At 37.9% G+C, this 25,029-nt stretch overlaps 2 protein-coding genes across 4 annotated transcripts in view; both read left to right on the plus strand.

Annotated features, from left to right (window-relative positions):
* Positions 1-11,789, plus strand: part of gabrg2 (gamma-aminobutyric acid type A receptor subunit gamma2) — a 107,553-nt gene extending 95,764 nt beyond the window's left edge. The window contains exons 8-10 of one of the 3 annotated variants that reach the window (XM_084138010.1): positions 892-1,097; positions 3,172-3,195; positions 8,747-11,789. In XM_084138010.1, the coding sequence (XP_083994136.1) occupies positions 892-1,097; positions 3,172-3,195; positions 8,747-9,025 (509 nt within the window). In that variant the 3' untranslated portion in view covers positions 9,026-11,789. Of the gene's footprint in view, positions 1-891; positions 1,098-3,171; positions 3,196-8,743 lie in introns of all 3 variants that reach the window. The other 2 variants (XM_084138009.1, XM_084138011.1) reach the window with 2 other exon arrangements.
* Positions 11,790-16,399: 4,610 nt separating this feature from the next.
* endou2 (endonuclease, polyU-specific 2) lies at positions 16,400-25,029 on the plus strand. Its single transcript, XM_084137593.1, has 7 exons — positions 16,400-16,516; positions 16,805-16,926; positions 17,561-17,666; positions 21,391-21,512; positions 21,731-21,843; positions 22,953-23,106; positions 24,688-25,029. The coding sequence occupies exons 2-7, from the start codon at positions 16,825-16,827 to the stop codon at positions 24,937-24,939; spliced, it is 849 nt and encodes a 282-aa protein (XP_083993719.1). The 5' UTR covers positions 16,400-16,516; positions 16,805-16,824; the 3' UTR covers positions 24,940-25,029.

Genomic DNA, 25,029 nt, shown 5'->3' on the forward strand with positions numbered 1-25,029 from the left:
CATTCTGTTTTGAGATATATCTGTGGTGTTGAAGGCTTTGACAAATCCTCCTTTTGAGCCATTGGATTTAGCTTCAGATGAGCATTGACTTTTAAGTCTGTCTTGCTATTGGCCTTGTTATCTCTTAAAAGGCTTGGAGATTTGCAGGCACTGTATGTCATTTGTTTTTCCTTCATTTGTGCTATAAAAGAGCATCCTTGAATGAGCAAGGATCTAGCATGTTTACTTAAACTGCTCAAGTGATGTCAATGGTTTCAAAAATACAATTTAAAATCACATCAATGATTCATGTTACTGTAAGTAGGCTCCTTTCTAAAACCCCTCTACATCTTGTTTTCACATTTTTTCAGTGGGGATCCAACTTTATAGTAAAGTCAGTCATTTGCACATTGTAGTTTAGATTGTGTAGAATTAATAAAGCATTTTTTCAGGGCTTCCAACATACTTTCTGAATACCCTGTATCTTCTCTGAGTGTAATATTTAATATTTAATTCCCCAGAATGCTCTAATTTACCCCAAAATCTCTTCAAAAAGGAGCTATATGAAGAATCCAAATTAATATCTTGTGGGTTCTGACCAATTTAGTTAATTGGTTACACTCATTAACATTTAAAATGAATTTAATTTAATAATGAATTAATAGTAAATATGAAGTATTTATACATTCACCTTATCTTATTATTTTCAGAACAATAATAAAAAACAGTTGTTTTACGTTGTCTCTTAAATGAGTGGTTGAATTGTTGTCCAGTAGGAATTAAAATCCAAACCACAAGCGTGGACTAGCCGTGTGAAAGAAAAATACCACAGATGTAACCTCAGTAGTCCATATGCAACAAATGTTGAAATGTCCATGCTCTTATTTCAGTGTTATTTACTTTGTTCCCCAGGAATCACAACTGTGCTTACCATGACCACTTTGAGTACCATTGCTCGGAAGTCCTTACCCAAAGTGTCGTACGTCACAGCTATGGACCTGTTCGTATCTGTGTGCTTCATCTTTGTTTTCGCCGCTCTAATTGAGTATGGAATGCTCCACTACTTTGTGAGCAACCGCAAGCCCAGCGCAAAAAAAGACAAGAAGAAGAAAAATCCTGTGAGTACACTTCCTAAAGCAATTCACATTATCACCTACAATACAACAATATTATAAAGTGTATTTACTACCAGTGTTGTAAGTATTTTTGATTAACCTATTTGATAACTGCACTTGTTAGTATTTTAGGGTCAAGGATTGAGTTCTCCAATTAATAGCACTCTTCCACAAGTTAGTGAGCTGCCTAGACCGTGTAAGGTTAAGGTACTTAAATGCTTATAACTAGTTTTACAGTTCAGCCAGAAAGTATCCAGCAGGCATGTGAATTCCTTCAGAACTGTTTAAATAGAATCACATTATATGCCTTTAGTTGGTTGGGAATATTGATTGTAAAGAGCTGGAATCATAAGTCTCTTTTCCACTGTTGGGCCAAACAGGTCTAAGAACGCTAAGGTTATAGTTATATTTCCACTTGAGCTTGGTTCAGCACTGCACAATGTCAAAGTGTTCTCTGACCGAAATTCTCAGCACGGTTTTTGGTTTGCTTTTATTAAGCATAATTTACATCTCTAGGACTATACAATTTGGACTTACAAATCTTGTAATGCAGTGGATTGTAAAACAGTCTCTGTATAACCCATTACATCAGAATTACCATTGACATTAATTCATATTTTTGGTTGTTAGTACAACATTTTTTACAATTCAAATGAATTATTATATAGGCCTAGTATCTTTCTTTTTCAAGGTGCATTATAGAAACTAACCGGCTGGACCGGATCGTCATGGAATGGAACGGTTAAGCAACTCGAACGGTTTGGCCTGACAGTGGACGGTTAAATTCTTGAGGACTCAAATGTCGAAAATAGAAATAATAAAGTAATTGTGTCCAAACCTTTGACTGGAAGAGTATATTGTGTAGTTTGCTGAGAATTGATCAAATTGAAAAACTAGTCCCGGCTGGTTAAAAAAAGACTGTTATGTGTGCTATGTATTGTAATCGGCATGTAATATTGTAGTCTGTATGTATTGTAATCTATGTATGTGATCTTTCTTATTACAGTGCTTATTACAGTTTTGTGTTGTTAGCTTCACGACTTGTTAAGGCTTTATTGTTAACTCTGTAGGAATCAACTTTGAGTGCTAGATGAGTCTCTTGTGTAATTTTGTGTGTCGAAAGCTATTTGTGATGCACCTAAGTGATCATTAGTTGCTGTCCATGATGAGCATTTCAAATCAGTCACTAATAAGGTCCCGACATGCAGGGGATACACAATGAGAAAGCTCACTAGGTTTTGGAACATAGCTATAGTGTGCACGCTAGAAACTTGCTCCAGATGTGGTCAGTTTGTCAGCGTGGATCACCTCTGTTAAACAGTGTCACTGAGCAGTGATGTCCTTGATCAGAATCATTTCGGCAGCAGGTTTGAAGATTTTCATCTCAGCATGTTGCTCATTTCTCTAGCTTGAGCAGTGCTGATCTCAGTAAATGGGGTCGTTCCACTTTCAGATGATTAAAGGGGTGCCAGAAATGTCTTATTTGATTTTGGGGTTTAAAATGTTAGGCGGATTTTCAAACCACATTCGACAGATTGGTTACCAGTCAAAGGCACACTCTGAAGAAAAACTCATCAAATAAAATGACAAGAAGTTTTGCTGAAGAAGTGTTTTGATCTATGCGGAGTGGAAGAGTATCAGTCTCCCCCTCAGATGATTATGTTCTTCTTTTGCTGTTTGGTGATTAATGTTTGCTGATTTGTACTTTACGTTTATAAGAAATGTCTGTTTCCAGGCTGTAAAATCTAATCGGATGAGCCATGTTCAAAACCATGTCAAATATACTGCATTTAATTGTATCTTTGATAGTATTTTAAATTAATCCTTGCACTTTGCAGATGTGTTAAAAACGAGCATTTTTATTCTGTATTTTAACAACATGCAGTGAACCTGTTAAGATATACTGCCTTGCACCCCTTCCTTCCTCTGTGTCTATGTATATTTCAGAGCCTTCTTTATATTATATTGTATGTCTATTTTTATGTTGTTGTTGTTGTTGTTGTTGGTCTGTTCGTGTTTGTTTTCTTCTTTTCAATTTCTAATTTTTTTTGTTGTTTGTTTCCTGTGTGGACAAAAGCTCCTGCGGCTCTTTTCCTCAAAGGTATATTGCTCATGTAAACTTCACTAATCATGCATGTTTCTGCATTCTGCGCAACCACAATGCTCTTGTGTCAGGTATTTAGATTCACTGCACTAACATCTAGTAAGTTTAGTACTGAACCTCCTGTGCTGTGAAAGGCAGTGGGACTCCCTTTTTACTTAAATAGAACAGCAATGGCTGAAATATTTGCATCTTTCATTTAATTAAAAATAGGCCGCCTTCCTCCCTCTCTGTGTGCTTGTATATGAGGCTTTAAACCTGACAGAAATAGTCAGCAGAGCCTTAACAGCTTGAAATAGACAACCATGCTGATTACCTTAATCCCAATTAAAGAGCATAAGCTTGATGGCTTTGGCAGATTTAGCCATAGTAATCTTTTAAAAGTCAATGTGCATGGGGCACAGACTGATATTTGTAACTTCCACTTAGTATTAGAAGAAAGTTTGCCAGAATTTGGAGAAAATTAAATGATATCAATGTGTAACCAGACTAAACCAGTGGTTCTCAACTAGTTTTTCTTCAGGACCTAGATTTTACAGTGGACAACAAACACCGGGTCTGATTGAGTAATAATTCAGCAGAAAGTACAAACTTTTTACACACAGGACAGTTCTTCCAAAAAAAAAAAAAAAATTCACCAGATTCACAACGTGTGCATACTAGGGGTTGAACGAAATAAAAAAAGAATTGGAAGTCAACTTTTAGGTGCTTGATTTCAATATCAAGTATTCAGATGGTATAAACAAACTAGTGAAGCGCTCTCAGAGTATGCTTTTATTTGTCATTTTAACTAATGGTAACTGAGCGTTAGAGTGGACTTTAAAGATCTATTATCCTGTGGCCCCCTCTATAGGACAGCATTAGTATTACAGTCAGTGTTTTTGTACAGTCAGTCAGATTTGATCGTAATTTATATGAAAATCTTAACTCTGATCAGTTAGAAAAGATATAGCGCACTAAATCAGAACAGTCTGGATGTCTTCTGCAAGGTGTCCGTGTTGTTAGTGTCAAAATAACATGATCAGCGACTAGTCAACGTCAAGCTTGAAGTTTCATGGCAGAGAATTAAAATCGACACGTTGACTAGTCGACTAGTCTGAGCAACCCCTAGTGCATACACACAAGAATTTGATATTAACCTTATTCTATTGTTATTGAATTTGTAGTAGGCTATTCTAAATGACTGACCACAAACCCAAGGTTAGTAATTTGCATAAAACACACCCAAATCATCTCCATATAAGGGCTTTCCGCGCAACCTTTGCTTAACAGCAGGGTGGGCAAAGAGTGTAGCTCCAATTCTAATCAAACACACCTGAAAAATCTAAACAAAGTCTTCAGGATTACTTCAGGTAGGTATGTTTTTGTTTAGGGGTGGAGCTAAATTCTGATTGTGTATTATTAGGCTTTTTTCGCTTTTTTTTTTTTTTCTTGGGACCATATCAGACTTACAACCTATTTTTGTGTCATAGCCAACCAGTTGAGAACCACAGTTAAAAGAAAAGCACTTTGAAGTAATCTTTCTCACACACACACACACACACACACACACCAGGACAGGCAGACATGCACTTCATCTTTGGTAGGTTGTCGTATTTCATCCGGTTAAAGCTGCCAATTCCACTGTATTTGTTTCTATCCGCTTGGCAGACTCTTTGTGCTCGTTGCTTTCCACACGCTTCGGTGAAACCCTTTGAGAAGCGATTCACATGACCCCGTTTTAACACAGCCTCAGGTGGCTCTGTCCTAAAAGCTACACAATGTACTCTCGGAGAAGCCAGCATGAACAGCTGGTTGTGCTTCGTTTTTCAAAGGGATTTGAAGCACCCTTCCAGTGCTGGGCAAAATGATTGTGAGTCCAGAGATGTGGATATGTCCCAATGAGCCTGTCTCTCTTGGCTTTGTTGGGAAATATTGACAATCAGGTCTTGTAACATTTGTGTACTTCAAGTGTATATTTAAACATATATTTCAGTACTGTTGCTGGCCAAGATACAAGATTGAATGGATATTAAGAATTAATTATTTAGCTGTTCTTCTGCATTTTGACACACAGTGCCCTGTTTGAAAAAGCCATGTATAGTCTTTGCTGTAGTAACATTTATCTTTTTATCCTGCATCGTTCTGATGACATTTTTGCCAAATAAATGATGCACTTATGTTTTATTATGTTTGCAGAACACATATACTAGTGCAGTGGTTCCCAAACAGGGGTACGCGAACAAAATGCTGAGTTTTGCCATTAATTTAATTCTACACCACCTTAAAAGAACATTAAAACCAAGCATGTATTTCTAACAGGCAAAATGCTGCATCTAGTGTAAACAGGAAAATGGTAGTGCCGTAAAAGGCCGTCCAATCAGATTACCTCATCTTTTGCGGTCAAAACTGAGTGCATCCACACAAGCAATATGAATACAGGTATGATAGATTGCATGCAGAGGATGCTTCCTTAAAAAATCGCTCTATATTCCTGCCGTTCTCAAGAGAAAAAAAGTGTGATTTTAGCACTTGCATAGAACAAATATAGAAACAGAGAGTGCATAGAGATCGATTCAAGACTCAAACTCTCTTTGATACAGAAACATACCTTGTGTTAGTTCTTGTTTTTAATGTTGATCATATATTATACAAGCAATAATGCAATTTTTTCTGAATAACCACACGATTATGCGCAAATGTGACTGATTTTATACAACAGTTCAACAAACAAAAAGGTAATTTTAAGTGACATACATATTTAACAGTATTTTCAATATTGTTTGACAAAATAATAGTTCTAATGAAAGCCACAGCAGAACTGTTGCGTGTCTTCAACACAGCGGTGTTTCGTTAGTGAATGAATATGCGGTTTTGAACAAATTGGGAGAGTCAGTGATTTAATAGTTATGTTTCCATCCACCCATTTCCAGGGCCGGAGTGGGGCCACTTTTCAGCCCGGGAGTTTCAGGCCCAAGACCGGCCCTCTTTTTCCATGGTGGAATTCCAAATTAGCACTTTTTCCAAATTGGATAAATGAAGCAACAGTTCAGCTCTTACCATTGTGTAGTTTTTATTAATAACATGGTTCAACAAATAATGTAAAGGTTAAATAATAATTCACTTAAGCTGAGAAGTTAACAAAAAATGTTCCACTATTCCACAAGGATAGGTTGATAAATTAACAAAAGCAGAAAGAAAGAAAGAAAGAAAGAAAGAAAGCATTTGAAATGTATCCCACTCTTCCACAAAGAGGCATATTGAACTAATGTTTACAGATTTATTTGTATTCAAAAATATTCAAAAATAATGCTTTTTTAATCAAAAAACGTGATACCTAATGACATTTGAGGTTATTAAAACAGTAAGTCCCGCCCATCGACTGCCAAAAATAAAAGTGTTCGAGCAAGCAAAAGCAGGAGGTCAAGAGCGTGGGGAATGATCATGCGCGTGCGAGGGCTTGTATTGCGTGTAGAGGCGATGTCATGCGCTCGCTTGTAGATCTGTAACGGTACGTTCACACGGGGCGTCAGCGTCAACGCTTCCCATTGACTTTGAATGGGTGACGTCAAGCGTTGCCGAAAAGAATTGTGGATCCGTCGGCGGCGCTTCACTGGCGTTGCTCACGGCAGAAGTTGAGAATTTTTCAACTTCTGTCGCGAGCAACGCCAGTGAAGCGCCGCCGACGGAAGCGTCAGCCAATCAGATCGCTCTATGCAAATACAGTAGCCAGGCGGCAGCCAATCACGTTCATCCTGTTCAAGAGCAGCAAACTGAGGATAAATTTTAAAATGGAGGAGAAACTAATTATTGCGGTGGGCAATCACCCGGTCCTTTATGACCATTGAATGACAATGAAGCTTGTTGTTGAGTTCCTGTCTAATTTCATTGGCTGACGCTGCTATGACCATGGCGTCAGTGCCAAACTTCAGCCACGCCTTCCGTCAAGCGTTGACGCTGACGACCCGTGTGAACGTACCGTTATCGTCTCGCGAATGTCATTTACTGCGCGCGCCAAGCATCAGTTGTGCGCTCCGTTAATTTTGTCATTGATTTTCCGCCATAGGGCCGGCCCAGCTATCGGTAGGCGCCGGCGGTGCTGCGATAGCCTACCTGAGAAAACGTTTTGGAAAAGACGGACTATGGACCCAACCAACTCTATGGGAGGGGAGGGGAGAACTCCTTCTCATGGTACAACCCATGCAGAGGCTGCGCGCTGCGGTGTCAGAATGTGTAGCCTAATGTAACTAACGTGACAAATGTAAAAAAAAATAAAAAATCCTCGACCGGCCCAAAAGTGAAGCGGCCCACCGGGAATTCTCCCGATTACCCACCCCGGGCCTGCCCATTTCTATGCGCATTTTGGTATATTGCATCAAAAACGTCTGGATGGAAAACCCAAGATGCACGTAAATTCTAAAAATGCATATAAAAAATGTATGTGCTTGTTTGGGTCGGATGATTTTTTCATCTGACAAACATGCGCATAAACTACGATGGAAACAAATTTACCAAATAAATTCCATGATCCTCATAATAAAACAGTGCTTTATTTGCAATTGTTTTATGCGATATTCCAATTTTGCGCACAAGTTAAAATTCGCAGCTTTGGATGGAAACGTAGCTAATGACTCATTCTTAAATACAGCCATTTGCTTCGTTACTGAATGAATGAGCGACTCGATGACTCGCTCATTAAGACAGTGACTTGCCGCCACCTACTGGTGGTTTTAGTTTAATATTTAACTCTTCCCCCGCCAGCGTTTTGGAAAAAAGTTGCCAGCTGAGTCATTCAGTAACATTAGGCGGTTTTGATTTATATGCTGTTTAATGTTGGTGATCGTGTTATTTTATATAATGTTTATGAATACATATGATATCGCTTGCTTCTGCGTTGTCTTTGCATGTGTTTTGATCTGGAGATTCAGTAATCTTTCAGAAGATGCGTAATAGCGCCCCCTACAGTATAACAGTGAAAACACTGAAAGCTGGAAGTGTCCGTCAATGGCGGGGAAGCATTGTCTCATAAATGACGGAAAATTAGATGGCTTTAGTTGATACCAATTTCATTTGATTGAAACGATTGATTTACTTAAATGTATTGCTTTATTTATTATATTAATAATTAAATTAATGAAATATTCAGAATTTGACATGACACATTAAATAGGGTTAGAAAAACTTTGCCTTTAGGTAAAGAAAAAAAGCCAAATATTGTCCCTTAATGGAAAAGGCGACGAGAGTGGACAAGAGAGGGTACGCAGAAGGATGTTAAATGCCTCAGGGGATACACCCCTCTAAAAAGTTTGGGAACCACACTAGTGTAATGTAATCATTGAACAACAATATATAAAAACAATTAAGAGACAGATAAATGTACATTGAACAGCCATAATATTCATTTAGTATTCATTCAAGTAGTAAATTCTTTTTACAGCCAAATATTGCAGTTACACATCATTTAATACATTCCACCCGCAAAATGAGGGGCAAAGCACGTATTGACAGACAGGTGGAGATGTCCCGTGTGTTGTATGTGAGCCTTGCTGATTGTGTTTTCTTCAAAAAGCAGGCCCCCACCGTGGACATCCGCCCGCGCTCAGCCACTGCAATCCAGATGAACAACGCCACCCACATGCAGGAGCGGGATGAGGAGTACGGTTACGAGTGTCTGGATGGGAAGGACTGCACCAGCTTCTTCTGCTGCTTTGAGGACTGTCGCTCAGGAGCCTGGCGGCACGGCCGTTTGCACATCCGTGTTGCTAAGATAGACTCTTACGCCCGCATTTTCTTTCCTACTGCATTTGGTCTATTCAACGTAGTTTACTGGTTTTCCTATCTCTATCTTTAAAAAATACATATATAGGCCTATATATAAAGGCTGGCCTTATTTTATGTTACAGATTCCAGCAAGACCCTTTCTTGGAAACGGGAACCCACTGAAAACATTAAGTTGCATTGTGTTGTTGTTGTTGTTGTTTTTCCAGTCTATGTTATGTGCAATTTTTACTATTTATTTATTTATTTATTATTTTGTTTTAAAGTTTACGATTTTTGTGCACTCATGTAATATGTGAATTGTTGGTTTGTCTATGTTTACATCTTTTTTCTAGAAAGTATATCTTGTGCATAAAGCAAAAGTTGTAGCAAAAAAAAACAAAAACAAAAAAAACACACACACACACACACGCACACATGCAAGCAGAAGGGGCAGAGAGCGGAAACCTGCATCTGTAAGATTATTCATCCAGAATTGTTTGGGCAAAAGGCAGAACATATGAGTACTGCATGCCTACATGTTCTTTCAGGGCCCTAGAGAGAAAGCACTAAAGAGATTTAGAGAAACTTTTTCCAAATGCATGGCTGCCAGGCCTATTTGAGGTAAAAGCAATCTATCAAATATGAACAAATATGTCCTAGCATTTTATTATTTGTGCATTCTACAGATCAAATGTAAAAATGTAAGTGTTTGAAAAGAGTTTTTCATGTGTGGTCACGGCTGGTTAAACGTTTGGTCACCTGTACAAATGTTGTAAATAATGAATACTGTATAATGCATGCACCTTTTAGGCCAAAATTAGCAAAAGTCTTTTATTATCATCAACCGATAAAAGACAAAAAAAGGGTCAGGAAAGCTTAACTACAACAGTCCAGCTACATTTACATCATTTATGGCCACCTCTAGATGTCTGTCATTTATAAATGCACAATGATATTGTTATATGTAAAATTACTGGTTTCAATTTTTGCATCCTTTTGGGTATCAGTATGAGCCTCCTATCCATCCTTGGATAGGTGTGGTATATACCCACAAAATAAATATTAACCCAAAGTTAGTCCAGCTCATCTTTCAGTTGATGGGGTGGGTATTCTGTAGTCTACTATAGTCATATTCTTCCCCCATTATTATTATTATTATTATTTTGTTAAAAAAAATTAATAGAACTAAGGTTTAAAAAAAAAGAAGTTTTCCTTTACTAGCACTGTATTTTTCCAAACACATATAACAGAATGTTGTCAAACAAACTGCAAAATGTCTACATGCTTTTTTTTTTCTTTTTTCATGTATTAATTTATATTATTTATATTAAATTGGGCGTAAACATAGGATGACATTTCAGTTAACAAAAAAAAAAACTTATTTCAATGAATTTAGTAGATAATCTGTAGATTGATACGTTACTGTGTGTGTTATTTGTTGCAGTTAGCAAATGACATGCATGCATGTATTAAATAGTATCTTTATAACATTAACATGCATACATGGGAAACAAATAAATTACAGCATCATTAATAAAATGTAACATATGCAAGCACAACCCACTTTCTATTTTAATAAACCATTAACTTCAGAAATCTTACCCCAGGTAGATAACTATGCTTCTGAGTACATAAATATGTTTGATGTTGGGCACCGCTGCTCAAGTGTTATCACGAAAAATAGAGGTAATAGTATTACAAAAACTGGGTAATAACTAGGTAGGCCTACTAACCCTGAACCTAACCTTAACCCATAGTTACCTTCTGTTACCCAGTACTTTCTTAGGTAAGTACACATACTGTAAAATAAAGTGCAACCAATATATAAATAAATTAAAAAAACACCAAAACAAATGCAACTAAAAACACTGTGTACTAAAATCTCAGAACTGCCAAAGTGTTGTGGCATAATCAGATGTTTAGATCATTTAGTTTTTTCACTGCTGCATTAAAAATGAATATTTTGTTTTTCTCTAAACAGGTGCAACTGTTTGGCAGCAAAAATGACAGATAAGCAAACATTTCTGGTTACGTACAGTAACACATCATTTACAGTTGGAGAAATATATACTGTTTGGTTTCTAACCCTATTGCATTAACCTTCCAGCTGAACAAACCAGCAGACTGTATGGTTTTGTATATTTTGGATATATGCATCTTGATAGTTTTGCATTATACACGTGGGCATGTTTAATTTTTGATTCGTTTATACTCATTAAAATTAGGTGTCATATAAGTATCTTGAAACTTCTCTTATGAGAATATGAACACTATAATCAGCACAGAATCGGTTTGCTGTTTGTGTGCCATCTACATTCATATGAGAAAATCGAATCACTTTGCTCCTGATATTTTTCCCAGAGATATCACCTAGCCGTGAGAAATGTACCGTTTATTATTTCCTGCAGAATGACATGGATGTGCTTATGTAAGAGTGGCTGTGGGACAGATAATACGTGGAGATACTGTATGAAGCTTTATTGACTTTTATTTGTCAGAGCTCATGCGGTTAGGAACACAGTTTGCTTCACACACGTCGCTCTTGTTAACACACTCTCTGCTGCTCATGCTTCTGCAGACAACTACACGTGTCCACGCACCAATTCCCCATCCTTATAATAGCGTCAGTTACATCACCCGTGAACAGTAACCAAATTACCCAAATTACATAAACACAAAATAATCATACAAAAATAAATCCACCCCCCCCCCCCCCCCCTCCCTTAGAAAAAGAACTGTCCTCATTTCATATATAGAGTCACAGAGTTAACAGGACATATAAGGGATTTAACATGCCATAACAGGCAATATCAAACAGTTTGTAACCATTGTACAAAATAAACGTTTTCATCACCTCTTTTGTGTTTTTTGTGTGTTTCGTTTTTTTTTTTTTTACATAAAAGCATCACAGATTTTATGCAGAAAAGAAAAATACACCATGTTAAAATACATGTTCTTACATTGTAAAAAAACAATCACAAAAGTGCAATATATACTATTCATCAACACGAAAGCATTCTAGGTCATGCCCTGAACGAGTTAACACATTCTCAGACGCGTGCTCCCCAACTACTGAGGAGGACAAGTGTGAGAACGAGGAACCTGCATGTGACCAGAGGGCCTATGTACACGAAGAGCAGAAGAAAGTATAGGGGCCTATTCTTACCAACCAGCGGCCCTGATAGTGGTCTCAACTCCTGAACACGTCTGTTTACTTCTTGACCAGCACCATGGGAAGTTAGTGCTGGTTCCTTCCACCTGGACCTGGAAGGCTTTAAGCGTTCATGGTAAACAACTTCAGGTTCTGCATTAACATTTCTCAGGTCCATGTATGCTGCATAAATGATACCCGTCATGTCCATAGTAACCACCCGATATAGTCCTGTCCATTTTGTCCATCACCAACTTTGAAAGGCCTGAATTTCTCCTACCTAATAACCTTCTGGGGTCTGAGGGGGTTTCGGGGCCCTGAAATGTAATCATAAAAATGGCTAAAGTCTCATTACGATGTATTCAGCACAAATTGTGCTACAATAATATGTAAGCAGCATGTACAATTGTGTATTCTTGAGAAAATTACATTTATGTGTGGTTAGTGAATTATTATTATTATTTAAGTCACTGTAATAAGGCCATAAAACACATACTGAGCATTTGTTCACAGGATATTTAAATACTGGGCTGGAATAGGGTCTTCGCTACAAAATTATGTGAAAATCATCATTCCCATTAATTCACATAAAATAATATAATGATTTACCTTTTGTGAGACCTTTTTGTGTTAGAAAGGCTGTATGCGAGGGAGTGACAATGACCATGAATATTGATGTGTTTCACACATGGGAAGACAAAGACGCTCCCCTAATGGGCCTATCAAGGTGAATGGGACTGAGGGAAACAGAAGAAGGAATGTGAGGAGATTAAACGAATGGCTTTTTTGTTTGTTTGTAGTTTATTTACAACATAGTGCACAACATAATCAAAATATATATATAATGAAGGTCAAAGGCACATTATTGAGCACACTGATATAAACAGAGACTTGAACAGTCACACACCTTAAATGTAAATGTGGAGGGAATACTTCAGACAGATATGTTATTGACTGTTATTGACTATCTTGGGAGAATGCAGTTATTGCAAGGTAAGTGAAATTACTATATATTTTGTTAAAAATTCAGTAGCCTCTAACGTTTACTAAGATTATTAACATTAAAATGCACAGAACTAACAGTTGTTCAGATAGTTTCGTTTTCATGGACTTTTAGTTTGTTTTCATCTATCACAGTTTCTTTGTCTTAGTTTCCCGCCAGTCATCAGTTGTCACGGACACTCATCTAATCATCACACCTGTTCGTTATCATCTCATTATCACGGTGCGTTTAAGTTCCTCCCTGTTCACTCTTCCATTTTTTGTATTATTTGTGTTAGTGCACACTGTTACGCCTGCTGCCTTCTAGTTTAATAAACCTTGTTGATATTTTATAATCCTGTTGTCAGTCTTCATCTTAATTTTTTTAGTTATACTGAGAATTTTTGCCATATTGCCATCACCAGCTCCTTCGATGACGAGACCCTGAAGTCATTGTTCTGGATCGGGGCTAATTATCACCACCATGTAGACCTCCCAGACACCTCTGGACTCAACTGGAGGGACACCATCATCCGGTGTCTAAAGAGTGTCTACCCCCGATCCAGAACACACCCGGACCCAGAGCCTGTTATAACACCTTCGACCACGGAGAAACGTGTGAGCCCCCCGCAGACGGAGAGATACCGCCTGCCGTGATGAGTCAGCCAGAGGCATAGGAGAAGAGGACAGCGCTGACCCTTGCCCCAGAAGAGGAGCCCCACAGTGAGTTTGACCAGGGGTGAGAGCCCACGACTTCTGTGGCTGAGGGTATACTGGTGGAAACAGAGACTGAGGACTGGGTGATGGACTTCAGTACAGAGGTATCGACTCCCACCCTATCCCACCCCATCCCACCCCGTTTTGTGTTCTTCATCGCGGTTTCTAGACAGCACTGTGAACTGTTTGGACAATGATTTATCAGTTTGCTCGGATTCTTCATCACTGTTTCTAGACAGCACTAAGAACTGTTTGGACTTTGACTTATCTGAATCATCATCGCTGTTTCCAGACAGCACTGAGACTGTTTCATTGACCTGTTGGGAATTGGAATTACCATATTGATCTGGTCAAGTCTCAATCTGCCACTGTCACCGCAGAGCTCAGCCCGTCCTCCAGCCCCGCCTCTGCTTGAGGTTTGCAGCCCTTCGCCATCTCTCTGAATGCCCTGCTGTGACGTAGAGCAACCACCAGTAGCGCCTGAGTAAGAGGATCCTTCAGATCCGTATCCAGCCTCTGATCACTTCGCTCCGGCCCATAAACCTGTTGGCTCTGCCTTGGCTCCTTCGGCTCCACCAGACACCCTCGGCCTTGCGGCTCCACCGGGTTCCCTCATCCCCCTTGGTCAGTCGTCACTCAACTTCCGCCATGGTTTAATGAAACGTGTATGTTCAGTTAGTTTTGTTTTCATCTATCACGTGTTTCTTTGTCTTGGTTTCCTGCCAGTCATCAGTTGTCATGGACACTCATCTAATCATCACACCTGTTCGTTATCTTCTCATTATCACTGTGTATTTAGTTCCTTCAGTTGTCGGTTATTATTTGTGTTAGTGCACGTTGTTACACCTGCTGCCTTCTAGTTTAATAAACCTTGTTGATATTTTTATAATCTGTATTCATCTTCTTCTGACCCTGTGTGACAAGTGTACTATGCGCTGCTCTCGGAGCAGGAGTACTCAAAAGGTTTATATCAGTGTGATGCAAGTTACCCTCGCTATAACACAGATTTTCTTAATCTTTCACTGTATATGATGAAGTGTATTTAAGATGAAATTAAATTGTATTATTATTTTTATTTTATATAAACATAATATAATTAGTCATGTTAATTAAATAAAAACTTAGCATGATTATGAGGCTGCAAAAAATGTAGAATTAAAGTTTTTGGTGAATCATGATTTGTTCAGGAAAACGCGCAGATTTCAGGCAAAAATTTCCGTTGTCCATTCGCAAGCTTCGTGAATGAGACCGGGTCTTCCTTGCCTTGTTTGGGAAGCAGACACAGTCAGTTTAAATCTAGACTGAAAACACCTCTCTACATACACATAACAGATCACATTTCTATAATTCACATCCGTTAAAGGATTGTTAGGCTGCAACTGGGAACACTTTCCATGACACCCGATGTACTCGTTACATCGTAAGAAGAATGGCATCTAAGCTAATATTAGTCTTTCTATTTATCCCGAGGTTACCGTAGTCAGCCATATCCGGTCCGTATCCAGATCACAGGTGGACCTGCACCTAGACACAACCACATTGTAGCCCTGAATGTCAGCAGAAATGGTCAACTAGACAAACCCCTGTGAATGCCTCGTCATGTCAGCCATCGGCACTGATCCTCAGAAAAGACCACAAGAACGGTCTTTCTCGCAGACCCTATGGCCAGCTTCGGCTCCATACCGGCATGATGCATCCGATCTTCAGGAAAAAGGAACTGGATGAAATATTTTAATGTTACCAATCTACAATCTGATTTCTGACTTTTGATGCAGCCTGAATCATAATCACACCATGTTCGTTCATTGGCCAGAGGAGCACTGCCCCCCCGACTGAGCCTGGTTTCTCCCAAGATTTTTTTTCTCCCTTCTGTCACCTGATGGTTCCTTGCAACTGTCGCCTCTGGCTTGCTTAGTTGAGGACACTTAATATTCAACAATATAATTGATCTAACTGTACTGACGCTGTTGTATGAGAACTGAGCTGGACGATGACATTACTGTTTTCTGCATAACTGCTTTATATATTAAATAAACCAATTTAATAATTGATGATCTTTACAATAGAAATGAATCAACTTCAGCTGAACAATGACACTATTTTCTTTTAGAGCTGCTGTACAGCAGAAATGAACTATGTTTGCTTCGTTGAATCATGAGTTTCCTGATCCTGTTGTCCACTGTTCTCCCAATCATTTCTCCCAAAACCTTTTTCTAAGTAATAAACATGACCAAAATACATAAAATGGGGGAAAGAATAATAAATAAAAATAAAAATGACACTAACTTTGTGGAATTGTGAAGTTGAAACAGTATGTTATTATAACCCAAAATCCTGTAAGATATTCAAATTGTCAATTATTGGAGAGTAAATTTGGAGATTGTGCTGCTTTCATATGAAATGAAGAGAAGTAAATGTCTGCCCAGTCTGAGTGTTTTGGGAATTGAGTCAGGCTTTAGAAGAAGGTCCACAATGTCAGGTAAAGAGTCAATACCTCACGAAAACAAATGCAAAGCACTTGCCCTCACTGTTGAGGGACATTCAAAAGCTGCTCTAATCCCTTTGGCTAGAGTTGCTGACACTGGCTAACCCTTTAGAATGGGCCCTCTGTCATAGTGTGGGAAGCTTGCTGCATCTTACCCAACCAGTCCATGTGTGGGAACACCATTGCGCTAAGCTGTTGTGGCATACCTGCCCAATCTACCACTAACCCACATCGGTGAGAGGAACCAGGTCAGTGGATACATATATTTTTTTATATATTGTATTGTTTTCAGGTGTCTGTTCAGAACATAGTGTAGTATTAGTCTTTTACATACCATAATAATAATTACACTCTGAAAAAAGCAAAGCAACTACAACAAATGTTTCATTAAATACATTTTTCCTCCCAAGTCACTTAAACAATTGGTCACTTACCAATTTTTTAGGTTATTTTTATATAACCCTTTTTTAAATTAAATTTTAAGTAATGAATTTAAAGCAATGAAGTATATTTTAACACCTGTAGTGAATCCTTAGGAATTCAAAAAGAAAAAAAAATGATTGAAGGCGATCGAGAACTTTCAGCTATGATTCAGGAGATCTGGGACAATGACATCAATCGGCTGAGACCTGGGATAGATTATCGCATATCTCTACAGGTAATTCTGAAATCTTTTCTGTGTGAAGTTTACAAGTTCTCTAGAAATAGAAATTATAATAATAATATAAATAATAATTCTGAATAATATTTGACATCTGCTTTCTGTTGCATCCTTTCCAATTTACACTAAAAAGTGACATGCATTTTCTATTTTATGTTTGTTGACATAAGGTCATAAGGTCAGAGAGCTCCTATTTAACACATACAAACTGAGATGAGCATTGTTCTTTGGTGCTGTGTTTAGAAAACCATTCACAGTGACACTTTTGGACATGGCTGCAAAACATTAACTTGGATGCTTACTAGGATTGTTAATGATATATAGTAATTATATGATTTAATCACAACTAATTGATTGCATTAATAATTCATCTTTATTATAATGTAGTTGTACTTAATGATCATGTTAACATAACAATATTCTGGTTAAGGTTCTAAAATTCTAAAATTTACACACTAACCAGCAATTGAAGCATTCCTGTCTTCAGATATAATAATAATAATAATATTGATAATAATAATTTAAGTTTACTCAATAGTTAACTCCCTGTCTAAAGTTCTGCCAGCCATGCATGAAAAAAAAAAAGTGAAAATGCTTTTGGAAGTTCTTCAAACTTTGCTTTATCTCACAGGGCAAAGCGGGTGATCTGGCAGGTATTGACGATTGCAATGATGGAGCAGGGTTGCCTTTGTTCACTTTTGTTGACGAAAGCATTTTCAAAAAGGAGACTTTCTTGGGTAGGAAATCAGCTAACATGTATGATTTTGTTCATTTTAAAGTGTGATAGAAATGTTTTATGTAATGGCCTCAGAAGGGGCAAAAAAGTGTTTCTACAGGGAATGTGCAGACTAAGGATGCTCAGATCAAAGACCATGTGCCATCACATGATCAAAGAATCTAGACCTACCTAAAAAGTCCTTAACACGGTAGAACTCACTGTCATATGATTAGCTTCATTAAAATAGATCATTAAATATCAATCACCAGTATAAGCAATCTTTCGCATGTCTAATCTGTTTTGTTCTCTGTGACCCAGTTTTCCTATGTTCTGATTAGTTCATTTGGCTCCACCTGTGTTCTGTTAATTACCTCATCAGCTTCTTTGTTTGGTCCCTGCTTGTAAGTCCTCAGTTCTCCCTCAGTGTTTGTCGGTTCTCGTTTATGTTAGCGTGTGTATTATTCCTGTTTTCAAGATAATTATTATTAAAGTCATTTTTCCCAACGTTTATCTTTGTCTTTGTGAGTGTGGTTACATAACTTGTGGACACAATCACAGTGAAGAAGACTTGAGAACAAGTCTTACTGTCTGTAAGGTGTTACTGTCTTGTCGTTTAACATTTCTATCGTGAAACAGTTGACCTGTATTAAATGTTTAGCTATTTACATCTTACCTCATTCTCTTTCAACGTTAAACTGACGCTTCACTCTGGAATTCACGCTCGGCTTCTGTGAACAGTAAGTTTTGCCTTCTTTGATTTGATTGGCCATCTCAATCATTTTGACATTGACCAGTGTGCTGTTAGGCCGCTGAGGCAGACCAGACTAAAAATTTAACTTTTACAATTTGCCCATTTTTAATCTCTGTCTATGGTGGTTAAGGCCCTGCTTGAGTAACATTGATTTTTACTCAACTACAAGATATAAATGCACATGTATCTTTCTGTTCAGGGAGCGTCTCTTGATTGTGAGCTCCCGGCCGTGAATAAACTATTACTCTTGCAAAGAGCAGTGGAAGTCTTGTCTGGTATATGCTGCGCAGCTGAAGAATAGAAGTACTAAAGAATCTATGCTCTGATGTCCACAGCAGGGACAGTGATGGTGTTGGAAGACTATAGACACGCTGTCTCTGTGAGGTAATACTCAGAGTTAGTATTAATGATCCTGTGTTGGACCAGCGTGCACCTGAGAAGGGCAGTGATATAGTGTATAGATCAGGATTCCTCAAATCCGGTCCTGAAGGGCCACTGCCCCGCAGAGTTTAGCTCAAACCCTGATCAAACCCCTACCTGTGATTTCCTAGTGATCCTGAAGACCTTGGGCCCTATCTTGCACCCAGCGCAATTGACTTTGTACACCAATGCATGTATCATTCTTATTTTGCACCCGCACACAGCGGACTTTTCCCTCCACAGACACACGTCGGTAAATTATGGAATGAACTCAACTGGTTCAGCGAAAAGATGAGGCGTGTTCCGGCGCAAACGTTCCCTGGTGCTATTTTGCAGGTTTAGAAAACACTGACCAGGAAAAACCTAGTCTAAAGTCAGACTGTTATTCAAATGCTATATTTTGAAGGCGCATGCTAGGCCATAATGTAGCGTGTGCACAACGCGCATGCACTTTGATTCTCTCATCTACACAGAAGCATTTTTGCAAATCATAGGCTACATTATTACAAGGAAAAATATTAACACACGAGGGAAATCATTGTTGTGTCCATGAAGATGTGAAAAAATGGGCATAAATCTAGCTTACACATTTACCCAAATTATCATAAGCCTGTTTAACCGAAGCTAATTTGGGTGTGTTTCTCCATCCCCAGTGTCACTTCTCTGTCTTTTACGGCCCTGACGAGAACGTTGGTCTCCTCGGCTGTGAACCGCTCCTGGTGTGCGTCTGGCAAATCCACCGTTATAATAGCAAACCGCCATGGAACAAGCGCGCCTGCTATTAAAGGGAATGTGAGATGACGCTCTGATTGGTTTATTTCACGTTACGCCCAAACCACACCTATGAATAATGAAGCTACTTCAGACCAACCCCTTTTAGATTTGCATCGGGCGCAAGAGTCATTTATCCTACTGGTATAATAGCAACATAATAGCAACAGCATGAGACCCGCCCACAAAGTTACTTGCGTTTCGCGTTTGATACTTGCGTTTCAGATCTTTAAAATAGGGCCCCTTGATTAGCTTGCTCAGGTGTGTTTGATCAGGGTTGGAGCTAAACTCTGCAGGGCAAGATTTGAGGAACCCCAGGTATAGATGCTAAAGACCTGGTGCTCATATGTGACAGGAATTTCCCCGAGGTACAGTAGTATTGTATTATATTTTATTGACAACCTGGGGTTGTCTGAATTGTCCATGGTGGAGAAGTTAGGTTAGTTTTGTATTAAGTATGATGAATTCGTATTGAGAATTTCAACATCAAAAGATACAACGTGGAAGACTTTACTTTTAAACTTTTGAGAAAACAAAACTCGTACATATAAATTCTGGGTTTAAAATAGTGTTTTTGCTCCATCCACACATGCCACAATTCTAGGTGACATAACAAACTCATCCTATTCATTTTTAAATGAGATCTTGAGACAGTGACGTGTGTGTGTGTGTGTGTGTGTGTGTGTGTGTGTGTGTGTGTCTAGGGTGTCTTTGAGAAAATTGAGATATTTAACTTTGTGCAGTTGATGAGCCACTCAACCAATATGAAAGAAGATGGTAGAAACTGAGCTTTTCGGCTCAACCGAAGCACTCAAATTGTTCGAATGCTGGTCATTAAACATTAAGTGTCTGTATATTTTGCGTAATGAGAAAAAAGTCTTATTTTTGTCCGTCATTTTGATGGATATGGTCGTTAAAAATTCTGATTGTAGGCAAAAAACAGTATGTGACAAAATAAGTATGTCCGAATTCTCAGTACTCATAAATAAGTAGGCAAAAAGTACCCGGATGACGTACTACTTCCAGTGAGATTTTGAAGTGTGCATACAATGGACACTTTACTATCCCATGAGGCCATGGGAGAGGATTTATGAATGACAGTGAAGTGACGCACCTGCCGCTGGTAGATCACATGATAATGACCGGTCATGAAGTAATTACATATTCAAAATAAGTATCTACTCGGGAGAGTATGCAATTTCGGAAGCAGCCAAAGAAAGCTACAGATAGGTGAGTTTGATTATAGTTGGAGCTAAACTCAGCAGGAAAGTGGATCTTGAGGCCCAGTTGCCCAGCCCTAACTAAGATTAAGTTAACTAAGATTTCCCTCTAGCAGCGAACCACTGAAATTGTGAAATGTTTCAGAATATATAGCAATTACAGGCAAACATGGGTAGGCCTGTATCTCAAACCATCAGATTTATCCACACAGAAGAACTGATGTAAAACATAAATTAAAATAAAAACCTCCCTCCGTACGGGACTTAAGCCGGATATAAATAGTGAGTCCAGAATTCCATAGTATACTTTCAAGAATCAGTAACAAAAGAAATGTAAGAAGACTCTATCATCATGTTTGATGGTTATTTTTTTCTGTAAAAAGTAAAACAAACTTGACAAACAAAAAGAGCAACTTATTGAACTAAATAAAATATATACAATATGCTGTGATCAATGGAATAATGGCATTCTACTTGTCATGACATGATTGGAAATAATATTGATCTAAACAAGTATAGGTACTAATTAAGAGATGGAGCTGAAATATTTTGTCTTCATAATGATATTTGTGTCATTTTAGCTTTCATCTCACTTCTGGACAACTATGAAAGTGCTACTGGTGAACCAGAGATTGTCACACCAGAGGAAGAACTGGAAAATCACAAGTTCCTGGATTCAATCATAAAGACTCCCACTATGAAGGTAATAAATGGGTCACGGTCAAGTTATTCATTACTTGTGATGAGAAATAATTCAGCTGTATTCTGTTTTTCAAAATAACAGTTTGAGACGTTTGTTTTATTTCTTGTGAAGTACCCTGCACAGAGGTAAAACTAAAAAGAGAAATGAGTTTATTATACCTTACATAACATAGTGTACTGAATATTAATTTGCAACAATTGTGTATTTGCTAACATTAGATTGCCCACAAATATCTAGTGGAGAAGCATCTCTCTCCGGAGAACAACACAGACTTCAAGAAGCAGCTATATCACATTTGGTTTGAGCTGTATGCCAGGAGAGGATCCAGTAAGTAAGTATAGAGGATTCAAAACAGTTTGCAGGAGATTATCTGGGGCCAGATTCACAAAAATCTTTGTCTTAAAGGGATACTCCACCCGAAAATATAAATTCTCACATCATTTACGAACTATTTACTTACTAATGCTATGCCAGATGTATATGATGTTCTTTCTTGAGTAGAACACAAATTAAGATTTTTTAAAAAAATAATCCATCTCTTTAAATCCGTATAATGCAAGTGAATGGGTGCCCAAAAGTTGATGTTTCAAAAACCATGCAAAAAGAACACGACAATAACCTATATGACCCCAGTGGATGATAAGTGTGTGTGAGAGAAAAATAGTGAGACCATATAGTGATACCATCACTTCTGGCCAGCTGTCATACATGAGAGCATCGTGAAGTGCTACGTGGTGCGTGACATAAGCACACTGTGAAGCTCGTGCAAGAAATAGTGCAGAAGCACAGAGGACCGTCATTTCTCGCATGAGCTTCACAATGTGCTTGCATCACCCTTCACAACATGCTTATATTTATGTCAACCTTGAACACTTGAAAGCGCGTATAACAGCTGACTGGAAGTGATGGTTTAAGGTTACAATTTTTAAATATTAGTATTTTTCTCCACTGGGGTTGTATTCGTTGCCGTCATGTTCGTTTTCATTTTTGGGGGGAGTATCCCTTTAAGAACAAGTTTTAAAAAAATCTCACACCATTATTTTTAATCACAATGTCATAACTCAATCTTCAGGTGAAAGGGAAGTCTAGTGACTTATTCTGAACTTCTCCAATCATTTAGTCTCCATAAACCCTGCAAAAAAATGTCTTTCAATTGACAGCAAGCTTGCATTCAGATCTGCCTCCATTCAATCAACAGCCAATGGATATCATTTTTTTCTTCTTCAATAATCCGTTTCACTCGGTCGGATGTACGTCACAGTGCGGAGGAAAATATATTTTGCTATTTCTGATACATCAAAACTTTAAGACAACTTTTATTCTTAAGAATGTGTGATGAATTTGGTCCCTGTTCACAAAGACAGGTAACTTGATATTCATTTATGTAACATAAAGTCATTTTTAAAAGTTAGGTTTTGATTGTTTCTCTCTCCACACAAGACCGGACTCTTCTGGTTTTGAACATGTCTTTGTAGGAGAGACGAGAGGAGGCCATACCGTCATTGGTTTCCATAACTGGATTCAGTTGTACTTACAGGAGAAACTAGGACACATCGACTACAAAGGATATAGTGGGAGTGCCAAATCACCACAGGTATGTTTGTAACATCACTGGAATGTACAAATACCACTTAGATTTATTTAGTTTGTTCTTAGTAATAACAGATACATTATAAAATTGATCAAATATTTGCATGTAATAAATGCATGTAATAAATTTAATAAATTAATGAAAATAGTTCTGTTGTAATAACTTAGTTTTAAAGGAATACCCAAAATAGAATAAAAATCTGCCATTATTTACTCACCTCCATGTCGTTCCAAAATCATATGATTTTCTTTCGTTTGCGCAACAAAAAAGATACAATGAAGTCCATACAGTAATAATCAATGGTTTCTTAAAGTTCTCAAGTCTGGTCCTCGAGATCCACGTTCCTGCAGACTTTTTCTCCAACACTAATCAACCATAAACTGTAAAAAAAGAAGAAGAAAAAAAGTCATTTCAACTTAAATTATATTAAACTGATTTAAAAAAAAAAAATAGTTGAATCTTGAATAACATAAAAAAAGAATTGTAAATTGTTCAACTTATTTTGATGAGTTAAGCAATAATATGTAATGACTTACATATGTTGTCAACTTATTGATTATATCATTTTTGAAGTGTATCTGAACAAGCTAATCAAGGTCTTCAGGATTACTAGAACGTTGTAGGCAGGTGAGTTGGATCAGAGTTCGAGCTAAACGAAAGCTGACCTCGAAGGCCAGAGTTGAGAACTCCTGATCAAAGCGGCTTTACATCATGAAAGTCTGACTCGGAGGAAGACCGTGAGAGCTTAGGGTGCCATTTGGGACGGGGCCTATGTATACTCATTACCAAATCCAATATGGCGACATGGCAAAAAGCATCAAACATCTTTGGTTGTTGCGTGTCACATCACTTGGCATCATGGTGTCATCACGCAAGCACCAGTGAGGTTTGGTGTTATAATAATTATATAATAATGCAATAATAATAAGTGGTGCAGGTATGACGTCAGAACCCGGAAGTCTAATTCGCTGCTGGTTCCTTCGAGATTTTGCTATGCAGTTTTATAATGGGGTTTTTCGATTTATGAGTAAAGCCTGTGGTAAACATAACAACGATATTTTGACATTTTGTTCTACAACCTACACTGCACACACTCACACCCCAAACTGTCTTATCTAGTTGTTTATTAAAAACGTACGTTTTCAAAAATGAACATAACAGCTTCAAAGTTCGTGTTTCCGGTATGGGTGTGTAATTGACATTGTAGAACAAAACGTCAAAGTATTGTCAAGTTATGTTTACAGCAGGCTTTATTTTAAATTGAATCCATTATAAAACACCATAGGAAAATTCCGAGGGAAAATTACAGGTAAAAATATAATGGTTACTTAAAAGTGGCTGGGTTGTAGAATGAAGGGCACTTAGTCTCGTAGAACTTAGTGTTCTGAAGTACTAACATCAATTACAGCACCTTTAATTAAAAGTATTATACAAGTTCAAACCACTTTGCATGATATACTAACTAGCTGCAGAAAACTTGTAATCAACCAGTCAATTACACTCTCTATCTGTCTGTCTAATCACATTAATCTCTTTTTAATGCATAATCATCATTTCTTTTTTTTCTAATTTTCATATTCCCAGCCGGATGAGAACAAACACATGTTGGCTCTCCAGTTCAGTTGGAAGAATGGAATTAAACCCAAAGGAAGCATCTTTGTTGGTGTGAGCCCAGAGTTTGAGTTTGCCCTGTACACGCTGTGTTTTCTCACGTCCCCAAACGAGCGAGTGAAAGTCTCCTTTGACGTATATGAGGTGGAGATAGTCTGTCACCACTACAACCAGAAGCACATAGGCACTACCTATCCTGTCCTTGTCAAATACTTGAATGTATAACCATACAAAGTCATTCATAGTAAATGAATTAATTGTGGCAGGGATAAGTATTGATTTTATGTTTTAATCTCAAAAACAATAAAACCTCAA

This window comes from Abramis brama, assembly GCF_963993115.1.
Source record: "Abramis brama genome assembly, chromosome: 15".
Taxonomy (NCBI): Eukaryota; Metazoa; Chordata; class Actinopteri; order Cypriniformes; family Leuciscidae; genus Abramis; species Abramis brama.